We start from the raw sequence: 11,772 nt of genomic DNA, 5'->3' as shown, positions 1-11,772 counted from the left end.
GCACGGTGAGTCACGGACGCACCAGTGTATTATTTATACAGCGTATATAAAGACTCAAAGCACAGTAGCCCGTCTAAGAGGCGTTTTGTGCAGACGGGACTTTACTTAAAAATCCACACATGGATCTGCTTCTGACACAGAAAGGCAACTATTTTAAGGGACAAATCGTCTCCTAAGGCCAAGACCATAGTGCCTTTTCACGGTCCTGTTTATTTTATTAAAAAAAAATGAATGACAATGTGCTTGGAAAATGCATGTGAGGCTTAGGCTACAACACATGGGGGAAACTGAAGTCCTTGATGGATTAAGAAAGATGGCGTTAAAAAGACTAAATAGATTGCAGCCAATAAAAGGTATAACTACATGGCAACCTTCACGGAAGACTCCCATCTATCGTGCAAATGCACTCGAAATAAAGCAAGTCAAATAGATAAATATATAAATACATAAACCTTCCGGTCTTCCATAATTACGCTTGGAGACAACAGGGGTATATTCCATGTCTAAATTAGCATTTGTCGGGCTACTGTGCTTTGAGTCTTTATATACGGTGTATAAATAATACACTGGTGCGTCCGTGACTCACCGTGCCTTAATCATCAGTAGAAATATTCAGGAATTTGATACTTTTTTTCAGAAACATTTGTTTCGTCCTTGTGTTCACAGGCAATTTTTAAAGCATGTGCAACACAGTAAAAAATTCCCACCACTTCCTAAAAATCAAACGCATTTCTTCTTTGGTGGCTTACAGACTTGACCTAAGAGAACTAAAAAAAACATACTTCTTCCCCAGTGCATTTTTCCCTGCCCTAAAATAATCTCATATGTTTTCAAGACGGTGCTGGAATGACTCACGGGAAACAAGGAAAGTAAAGAGGAAACAAACACGTGCTCTTTGTAGATAGACGATGATTAACACGCGTGACTAATGCCTATGGAATAAACGATCAAGGGGAGCAGGGTTTTTGAAATGCGTTGACTTTCCCCTGCTCCGTTGTCGCTCCGCGACTCAAGTTTGCTGCCTGGCTCTGCTAAGTGTGATGTTTGGAGACCTCTATTGGACTAAAATGCGAACTGCGTTTTTCCGCTCTACTGCCGATACCTCAGCTTTGAAATGTGAAATTGTAGATCAGATAGACTGAAGCCAGCCGTTCGTTTAATTTCATCCAGTGGTGTATATGAAGTCTCCTTTTCAATTATTTATTTTTCTGCAAAAATAATGTTCTAAAAGAGTAATCAGTAGGTCTATTTCCAAACACAAACCATTTTTTTGCTTTCAATGACCACATCAATGGATCATGAGCCCCCCCTTTCAAACACAAACACACACACACACACACACACACACACACACACACACACACACACACACACACACACATAGACACATACACAAATAATAAAAGCAAATTAAAGGTTTGTAAGGTTATAAGTACAATTCCCCACTGGTATCTCTTCCCATCTCCCATCCCATCTCTTTCTATCTATGGCCATAAAGTTATTCCCATGTCACAATTCTAGGCTGTATACACAACTGTAAGTATTTTGAATATTCAAAACGCTCTCTCTCTCTATATATACATGCGTGTGTGTATGTGTATGTGTATGTGTATGTGTATGTGTATGTGTATTAGACTGCAGTAGTAGGCCTATAGTCTGAATGTTTGTGTGTGCTGTGTACTGATTTACTCATTGTCTTTGTTACTGTATCTAACTCTTGTTCAGTCGGGGTGTCCATGCAGGCAAAGGGGTAAAGGAAGTGTCTCCATGACAACGAAGGTTATCTGCATCCTCCATGTGCTTCCTGTGGAGGTGAGTGAGGTATTAGGCGGCAGGGTGCGACGGCCAAGACACTGCACTGATAGATGAAGAGAGGGAGAGAGAGAGAGAGAGAGAGAGAGAGAGAGAGAGACTAAGAGTGGGAAACCAAGCAGACAGGAACATTCAGACGCTACAAACACACAGTGCTGTTTTCTCATATCTCTCCGTGTGTGAGTGTGAGAGTGTGTGTGTGTGTTTCACTGTGTCAGCCCCCGTCAGCTTTTCACTGGAAGAGATGAGCGCCATGGCAGGATGGCACTGACATGCCCCAGAGTGAGGGCATGGAGGGTACCGCCCGCTGTTTGGCTCTGGGTGGTCAGCTGGGCACTGGCGGTGGCATCGGCGTACCCGCCACCGACGCGCCAGGAGAAAGCCTACAGCTTCGGGAGAAGCTTCCTGGGCCTGGATAGGTGCAACGCCTGCGTGGGCACCTCCATATGCAAGAAGCTCTTTAAGGAGGACATACGGTAAGAGACGCTCGAGGTCCAGGACGGGATCAGGGCGGGAGACCTCGTGCTTCCTCTAGGTTTTGCACAAACTTTTAAAGGGTAGATAAGTACTTCAGCTCTGAATTCAGGTCGACTTGTCATTACACATACTTTTCTCTGAGATTGATTCTCACAAATGCACTGGTAGGTAATATCAGCACCAACACTGGATTTGTTTACCTTGAGGCTGTAGAAGTGCATTAATCCCAGGGAACAACACATGATCCACATGACAACAATCTAAGGTTGTACAAACATGTAGCACAAACAGAGAAGTTCACCAAGACGTGGTTAAAATGATTTAACCAGCATTTGGTAAGTTAACAGTAAAGAATGATCAGAAATGGCACCTTCTACACCTTAAGTACAAAGTGTTCAATAACCCATGAAATTTGTTGGAGTTGGAGTTACAGGAAGTTTCCTGACCGCTGTGTACATTTGGGAAGTCTAGGGGGATACCAGGAGTCGTTGGTCACAGCATAAGAGGATAAGACAGGATGTTTGACCAAGCTTGGTTTATTGTTAGCATGCAAATATCAAAAACACCTGCTGCCCCCAGCTTACAAGTGTGTCTGGCTGTTTTTACGAATGTGCCTTTATCCATCTTCACCTCATTTGTCAGTGATCTGGGTTGTGAGGGCTTTCTTTGAGTCTTACCACCCACCTCAGAGTACTTCCGTTTCTGCAAACATGATGAGTAAACACTAACAAACAACAACTTAACAAACAAACAGACAACAGTACACAAACAGAACATAACAATGTTGTAATACATATTGAACTGGTCCAAAATGCAGAGAGCAGCAAACACATGTTGGTTTATCTTTAAATGTAACATTGTTATTTCAGATGAAAAGACTCACTAACAGTCCCATTTAGTAGCAGTGGAATCACTTGTGCACTGTAGTCAACTGATTTACCTGTGTCCCTCTGTGCTAGCGCATAGCTGCTCATTCGGAGAATATGCTTCATAAACCAAGAATCTAAATCAAAACAAAAGTAGAGAATCACAGTAAACAAAAACATTTGCAGAGAAGTTCATTTTTTTCCAAACTAGTGAGATGTTATGGGGTGCAATTTTAAATATTTAATACTGAAGTCTTAAATAACTGTAAAAAGCTCACTTTTATTATTCACACCGTAGTGTGATATTTTTTAAACATCTTTCTTTATTTCTTCCTTCAGATGTGAGGAGACAGAAATTATGTCTGCTTGTTGGCATTAATGAAGCTGGAATGTGCAATGTAATAGCAGGTTATAATGACTTTATAACAGGTCTGTAATTGATAACATATGAGCTGTAAGAGGTCATAGGTCGAATAGGTAGGTTAAGTTGACGTCCCTGCCTTTCTCAGCTTTGACAGATGGCTGTCCTCTCACCTGGAACTCCCGAAGGCCAGCCGACAGAGTTACCAAGGCAACCTGACAGACGACTCGGAGACCTGGCGGCCAGTGGTCCTGTCGCGACTGCTGTCTGCGCAGCGCCACCAGCTGTCCGACCGCAGCATCTGCAGCTCGGCCCGTCGCCCCCCCACCTGCAGCATCGAGGTCGCGCTCAGGGCCACGCCCCGCTTCCAGAGCTGGGCTCGCTCACACCTGCTCCTCCCCAGCATGGTGCAGGTGGGCCTCGGGGGGGGGGGTTATTTGTCCTTCAGGGGAGAGTGGATAAGTGTTGGACCAAAACAAAGATTTACAAACATTCAGTGTGTAATAGTAGTAGTAGAGAGGACAAGTGTAGGACAACAGCCAAGAACTACAATCATTCTGCATGTTAACTTTTGTTATGATCAAAGACTCCTCTTGTCTTGAACAAAGGAGCAGACAGGATAAGGATCACAGCAAAGAATGTAATATGCCGTGTCAGGTAATGTCGTGTTAAGTCATCTTATTAAATCCACAGGGCCTACACCTATCTAAATGTATATTATTCACACCATCTGTTGAACTGCTGATTTTATAACCCTTTGATTCCATGAACTGTTAAGAGGGAAGTTTGTAAGTACAGTAATTATTGACCTTATATCCCACACACAAATGTCAGGTCTCACCCAGAGGTCATTTGGACACAGTGAAGCTGTGAAGGGGCTGAGGTGCTTGTAAGACCTTGCACAGGTGGATTAACACCAGCCCTAACCTCCTCCTCTGCTCTTTGTGCTGCTTCTCCCCAGGGTCTCTCCGCCCCTCTACTTCGCTGCCCGTCTCAGCGGCTGTTGGACCGTGTGGTGCGGCGCTACGCCGAGGTGCTGGACGTGGGCAGCGTGCAGATGAAGCACTTCAGTGACAGGGACAAGCTCCGCCTGCTCTACACGCTGGCTGTCAATCAACACCCACTCATGCTGCAGGTGTGACAGGAGAGGCAGACAATTAGCCCCCACATTCATTCAGTGCGTCCGCAGCACTGTCATTACGCAGTGAATAGGCTCTCCTGAAAACCTGTCAGGCGGGGAAGAAATGACAATAGCACAATAGGCCCCCAAAGAAAGAGAACTTTCAGAGGTACAGTGAAGGACGCAAGCTGTCTAATGAGTAGTAAATAACGAGCTGCTAATTCCTATCAGGTTTTTTTTTTTTCATTTAAAATATTTAGTGACAGTAACAAACAAATCAGTAGAGCTGCCAAGTAACACCATTTTCATTTAAGACAACTATCCACTAAATACCATGCCTACCCTTCACTTACTACTGTTAAAAAATGATATTTTCAACATTTTGGCTATTTGACATTTGGAGTGTTTCAGCACCTCAGTAACACATGAAGAATATTTACTGTAACCAACCAATACGTACAGTTACCCAAGTAACATTATTTGTGTGTTTAGCATTTTAAAAACATCCCAAGCTTTTGTGATTATCATATGAAGCTACATTTTAGCTGAATATCTGCTCCAGCAGACATTTTGATCAGTAGCACATGATGAATAGGCCACCTACACCCCTGCCCTGGTACTTCCTGTTTTTAACGCACCTCACTTCCCCTCTGCCCACAGATGTTTCCTGGCACTGAGGGATGGCCGTTTCCACGCTACCACGGCTCCTGTGGTCGGCTGGTGGTATGGGCGGGTTCACGACACCTCAGTGCTCTTTACTCCGCCCCCCTGGAGGAGCGGGCAGACGCGGCCTATCAGCTCCTGAACATCGCCCAGGGCCTGGGCACCAACAGCCTACGCTTCAGGCTCTACTACACCGAGGCGACGGAGGACATGTTCGGCCTGGCCGAGGACGGTCGCATGCTCGTGATGGATGCTAGCGGCCTGGGGGTCATTGACCTGCAGGAAGGTAGGATGAGCAAGGAGACTACAGGAGATCTGGCTGCTGTGGAAGAAAAAGGTGGCATTTGAGTCGGTTGAGTGGTGAAACTGAAGTGAATGTTCACTTCTTATTATGCCTGAAATGATACTGTTAAAGAACCTTGTGTATTGTTTTGGAACTGTTCTCCATGTTCTTTACCCGCTAGACAGCAAAGTCAAGCCAGTCATTTTAATTTAAAATTTCGTTACATTTTGTCCTTTCATTAACCTTCAGCTGAAATTCAAATCCTTTCAACAGTTTGAAAGAGTGAGTTAGCTTTGTTGCTAAACCAGGCAGTCGCAGCAAGGTCACACCAAGGTCAACACAGAGTACCAATACGAACACAGGAAATATATGAATCTCAACTCAAGATGAGAAACAGTGCAGAACTGTTGAATAGAATGTGTCTAAGGTGAGGGTGAAACATCTTAGAACGATGAAAGACAAGCAGAGAAATGGACTTTGGAAGAAATGCATTACATCACAAGAGTTCGGTGAACTAAGGGCAGTGGTACAATTTGGCATGTCACACTGTATCAAACAAACAGTCAGTCAGTGGTCATTTCAGCCATACTTTTGTTATACACATAACTGACACAATACCATAGGCCTGACCATCTTACCCTTGTTTCTGCCGTTTGGCCAGATGTCTCCCCGGACTACAGCAGTAACACACCATGGGCAATAGCCCCGGTTCTTAGCAGGTGGGGGTCATTATGGTCATTCTTTAGTCGAGGCTTAGCGATATGTCTGTCAACAAGTGAAAGAGGTTGAGTGAAAACGGCCTTTTGAAGGGAACGAGCTCCATACAAACAAGCTGAATGTACTGTATATACATGAGTCAAACACACACACACACCTAGCATGGCTGGGCTCTTGACATTTACACCCTAATGACTGCCAGCGTTACTCAACAGGGCCCCCCGATTTCTCAGAAAATCACATCATCTTTAATGGTTTGCTTAAAAGGCGGATATGAAGGTCACCTTGAAAATGAACTAAATATTAAACAGAAAGCCACAAGGACCCACAAACTTAGATTTCTAGGGTGCATGCGCTTCAGATAAAATGCATATGAACAGCGATGGATCTGATGGAATAAGGAATCTCTTAAACAGTGTTCGTGTCAGCCAGTAGCACAATTACCTGGATAAACAAATTGCATTGTGTGCTCTCCTTTTTTCTCATCCTTTTTCGTCAATGCTACTGTTCCTCACCTTTTGTTTTTTACCCCAAAAATATAGTCTGAAACATAGGAGTTTTTACAACACAGCCAGAAGTCAATAATTTAGTAATGTGGCGAGGAAAATAATTGATCAGCTTGTGTCTGTCATTCAAGCAGCGCATCTAATGAATCTCTGCTAGCTACACAGAACATAGTGACAGACAACCTTTGACGGGCAGGTTTTGATGTCTACTTTTTGATTTGATTCGGAGTTGACATTAAAGTTCAAGTGCTTAAGTGCACAAAGGAAAAAGCCACTGTTCAGTGACCTGTCAAATTGTAAAATGTTCAATTGTTAGAGCTCATTGGAAAGGCTACATGACTGACAAGAAAAAAAAAAGTGAAGATTTTTAATTCATAAACCTTCTTTATCCTCATTCAAACCCAGGGTTTCCCCCCGATGACCACGACACAAATCGAGCCAATCAGACGACGGATGTCTTCTCCTGCCTCAGCGGTTCCTGTGAGAGACCTCCTCCCTGTTCTGAAGTGCGTCCCTCACAGAGCTTCGCCCTCCTGTGCCGGAACATTCTTCCGCGCCTTCTCCCCTCCAGGGAGCTACGGCCTCCACGCCTGCCCAGTCAGACGGCACGAGAGCTGGCCACGTGCGCTGATGCCACCCGGCCTGACGGGGAGGTCACCCAGGCGGCATGCTCCCTGATGGACATCCTCAGGACCATGAGGCCCTGTAGCCCTCGCTATGGATACAGATACCCAGAATGCATCTACAATAACAGATTCTGAGAAAGAAGGGGCAGGGCCACTTGACTTGAACTGGTATTACAGGCAGGAAGGAAACCCAGAAGGAATCATTTCTTGTAAAGGGGGGTGGGCGTGGGAGGCAAGTGTGGGAGAAAACATGGGTCATATCAGACTTGCAGAACAGGGGTATAAGACTGTTACTGACATTTAACAAAACATTTTTTGTCAAAAACACTTTCATAACCGCAAAATCATGTGGCATAATTTAAACTCTGAAATCACAAGTCAGCCATAATTGAACACTCAACACAGGAGAGTGGATTTCAGTAATAAAGACAACTTTGTTTAATAACGCATAAAACATCCTTCAAACAATAAAACAATCTTACCGAGGGTTTTCTGTACAACGCTTGCTAAGCAGTTTTATTTATATATAGAAAACGTAAGAGGAGAAAATGCTCAAAATGACATTGCTCCTTAAAATTTAATGGCAGGTACTCTGAAAAAAATAACAGCATTCCATCAACAAATACTTTCAAGCAATAAATATGCATTTATAAATAGTGTAAATTTACAACAAGATTAGAAACAAAACAAAAATCACAAATTAAAGTTTATTTCTTAGTCTATGTGCAACCCATTGTTCTTTGTGACGTGGCTGTTATCTTTTTTTCTCATATTTTGTAATTTTTATTCCCCTAAGAAACAAAAAACATAAGACAGGTGAACATAAAAGCTGTAAAAAAATTATACCACCTAACCTTTCACATTACAGAATTTTTTTGAATTTTTTTTTGTATTTTTTTTTGTTGCCCAAAGAGACTTTAAATCTTCTATCTACCATACAAAATACCAGCTAGGCTAGTACTCATTTCACAGAGAAAATGAGATTCAATACGAAAAAAAGAAAAAAAAAGAATCATGTATCAGCCCATACATGGAGTAAAACTAAAAAACAAAACAAAAAGAGAAAAAAAAAAAAAAAGAAAGAAAAACAAAACAGAGAAAAAGGGGGTCAAGTCAGTAGTCTTTGAGTGATGTTGCCAGTTGTGACATAATATATACAAAACCTTTATTTTCAGTATTTTTGTCCATTTTTCTCAAAGTCTTTTTTTTCCTCTAAAAGAAATTGAGCTGAACCAGCCAGAAACAGTCCTGGAGACCGGTAAGAGAGAGAGAGAGAGAGACAGAAAAAGAAAGACAAGAGAGACAGACAGACAGATAGATTGATAGAGAGAAAGAGAGAAAGAGAGAAAGAAGAGGGAGAACAGGGTCTACCCCCTGCTTGACGGGTGGACGCTGCACTCTTGGCAGGTTGCATAGACAAGTATCTCTCAGCCAGCAGCCTCGAGGGGGGTGGGGTGGGCCCCAAGCAGGGCGGTGGTGGTGGTAGTGGTTGGGTGGGGGGCCATGGGTGGTGGTGCAAGGGGGGGATGACTGGGCCAGGTGGAGGCAAGGTGGGCGGGCGGGTGATGGGTTGGGTTTGTGGGTGGTTAAGGGTCCGCTACAGAAACCAGTGGTGTGGAGCTGGGTCACTTTTCCTGAATATCAGAAACGGCTTCATTTAAAAGTTCCTGGGCGTTACTATTGTCCTCAGAACCAGAAAATGTTAATGTCAAGATGAGGGCGAGGGCAGAGGAGGTGCCTGGATGAGAGAGAGAGGGAGAGAGAGAAAAAGAAAATCATTACTTGAACAATTCAAGAGTCCCATTGGTGCACAGCAGCAAACGAAACACAGATGTTGATTACTAACATCCAGTGACAAAGGCTTTGATGACTGAACTCAGTAGCAATATTACTGAGGACTGACTAATGTGGGGTTAGGATCGGGGTACACAACATCCTTATGTGTGGATCATGCAAAGGATGATTCACCAATGTGGGCTAGTCATAGTTGGAATGACTTGCAGATGTGAGCTAGGCAACAGTCACAGTGACTTGCCAGTTTTAAACTAGACTGGTCATAGACTTAGTAGGACATGCCAAGTAAGAACTGCTAATTGAAAGGGTCAGAGGAGGACGGCTCAGCTGAAGGTAACTGGTCACCGGATGAAACGTGAACAGGGAGTACACCGGATTACGTGCTAATCTGACCTTCCGATGACCTGAATGACTCAACTAATCTTCATACGTTCATTCAGACAGGTCCAAGAGGCTCCGTCCTCTCCACACAGGAAAGAAAATCGTTTCAATACATCTTACAACTTTAACCTTATATCTTCTACAGATGGTAAATTTAGTGATTATTATTCTGCTACGATCATAGGGTGTCAAACATGTTACTGGTCATCCTAAATGGGTATGAAGGCATTCATGTAAGGTGGTCATATGTCAAATCTATTGTGAGTGAAACACTTCATGACTTAAGTATGAACTAGAATGTGAGTGACACAAACTGGTCATAATCTGAGCGACAGTATGAACTAATAGACTGGATTACCAACACCTAAATTGGATTACCTACTAATGTGAACGGGTCAGAAACTGGGCGATTTAATGATTGTGAACTGGTCGTAAACTATACAACAGGCCAATGCAAACAGGTCAATAACTGACGTAAACTAGTCTGATTTACTAATGTGAACTGGTCATAGGATGGACAACATGCCGATCTAAACTGGTCATACAGTGGGTGATTTACTTATGTGAACTGATCAAAAAGTGGGCGACTTACTAATGTGAACTGGTCGTAGATCTGCATCATGTCGTCCATCCTGTACTGTTCTAGCACCACAAAGTTGTCCAGGTTGGAGCTGGCCTTGCGAGCGCAGTCCTGGCACTGAACCACGTAGGTCTTCCTGGTGTTGCTCTCGCTGGTCACAAACAGCAGATCGAACACCTCCACCTGCCGAACGGGAGATAGAAGGGGAAAACGACAGTTGAGAGAAGGTGGTCTGAGGTGCACAACACTGCCAAATGCATGAAGTATGAGTGCATCTGCTGTGCAGTTAGCAGCTTCACCTCAAACAAACACATAAACACATATCGAAATTTGAATCAGTAACAGTTTGATTTGGTTGACTGAAATCAAGTCCCTTCAGGAATTTGCGATCTTGAAATTGGCAAAATTCATGCAAATTCGAGGATTTTCCGTCACACTTGCGAAAAGCGAAATCCTCAAAAAAATATTGAAGTCTTGCATTATTGGCGATTACTTTCAGCCATGTTTCAGCGTTTTGCAAGTATCCAGTATAAAATCTGCAACAGCATCCAAACAAGGTCGAGCCATAAGTCATCATTGACATTCAGCACTGCTGCTTCCTGGAACGTCATGTTTGTGAACAGCGGATCAGTCCCTCTTAGTAAGAGGAAAAGTTAGGGCAAAACAGAACCATCAAATTCTACACAAGAGTCAGGGCAATGTGTGTGCATGTCTCTCCATCACTCCCTTTCCTCAAGTGTGTGTCTTGCTTTTTCTTTCTGTACAATAGTAAACCTATTTAAAAAATATCCCTGGCTATACAAAATGAGTTTGATCCATAAGTTTACCTTGCCGTACAGACACTATCCATTTTGCTCTTCCAATATAGCCTCAACTCTCTATGCATCTTTGGTGTTCTGTATTTTGTAATGATGATCTTGGATAACTTACTCTTGCCTAATGTTGCAGTCCATTTCAAAATAAAAAGGATGAACTGTTAAAGTTGACTCCACCATTTGTCTTCATTACCCATGCACTACTGCTTTGAGGCATAGATTTATATATTTGTTTTATTATACGGCTCTTCAGAACGTTCCAAAAAGTTCTGTTGATTTGAATGGGCCACCCCAATGTTCGTAGGTCTGTAATATCTTTATATTCACCGCTGCAAAAAATGTATCACCGCTTTCATTGGCAACGGGTTTTGTGCTTCTAATGCACATATTTCATATCATTGCGCAAGTAGTCTGGTCATTTAACGTAACGGAAAGTTATTGTAACTTGAAGTCAGCAAGTAATGGGTTGCTACGCAACACCTGAAACTTTAAAGTTCTATTTGTGTGAAGAACAATTTTTTCTTAGCGGAAATCACAAATGGCAACAAAATCATTAAAGAGAAAAATAAATCCCTTCAGGATGAAAAAAGACCCTTCCGCTGCACGTTGGGGTCCTGTTCGTCCCGTCGGGATTTATTTTCCGATAATGACCGCCAGACTATACATTATCCCTTACTTAAATTATCTATTGCCTACTGGTCTTAATAGCCAGACGTCGTTTTTCAGGTTTCCGTCACAAACGATCAGAGATTTCAACTCATATTTAATGCA

The 11,772-nt window shown here is 43.0% G+C and overlaps 2 protein-coding genes across 2 annotated transcripts in view; one reads left to right on the top strand and one right to left on the bottom strand.

Moving 5' to 3' along the window:
• The window catches only part of dipk2b (divergent protein kinase domain 2B), a 9,155-nt gene extending 1,251 nt beyond the window's left edge, over nucleotides 1–7,904 (top strand). The window contains exons 2-6 of the mRNA XM_012837564.2: nucleotides 1,726–2,288; nucleotides 3,665–3,929; nucleotides 4,478–4,651; nucleotides 5,297–5,585; nucleotides 7,211–7,904. Coding sequence (XP_012693018.1) covers nucleotides 2,074–2,288; nucleotides 3,665–3,929; nucleotides 4,478–4,651; nucleotides 5,297–5,585; nucleotides 7,211–7,566 — 1,299 coding nt within the window. The 5' untranslated portion in view covers nucleotides 1,726–2,073 and the 3' untranslated portion in view covers nucleotides 7,567–7,904. The remainder of the gene's footprint in view (nucleotides 1–1,725; nucleotides 2,289–3,664; nucleotides 3,930–4,477; nucleotides 4,652–5,296; nucleotides 5,586–7,210) is intronic.
• Nucleotides 7,905–8,758: 854 nt separating this feature from the next.
• kdm6a (lysine (K)-specific demethylase 6A) overlaps nucleotides 8,759–11,772 on the bottom strand; it is a 69,674-nt gene continuing 66,660 nt past the window's right edge. Inside the window, 2 exon segments of the mRNA XM_012837568.3 lie at nucleotides 8,759–9,169; nucleotides 10,199–10,369. Of these exon segments, the coding sequence (XP_012693022.1) occupies nucleotides 9,140–9,169; nucleotides 10,199–10,369 (201 nt within the window). The 3' untranslated portion in view covers nucleotides 8,759–9,139.

This window comes from Clupea harengus, chromosome 2 (assembly GCF_900700415.2).
Source record: "Clupea harengus chromosome 2, Ch_v2.0.2, whole genome shotgun sequence".
In the NCBI taxonomy this organism is placed as follows: domain Eukaryota; kingdom Metazoa; phylum Chordata; class Actinopteri; order Clupeiformes; family Clupeidae; genus Clupea; species Clupea harengus.
This window is presented reverse-complemented; position numbering and strand designations above follow the sequence as displayed.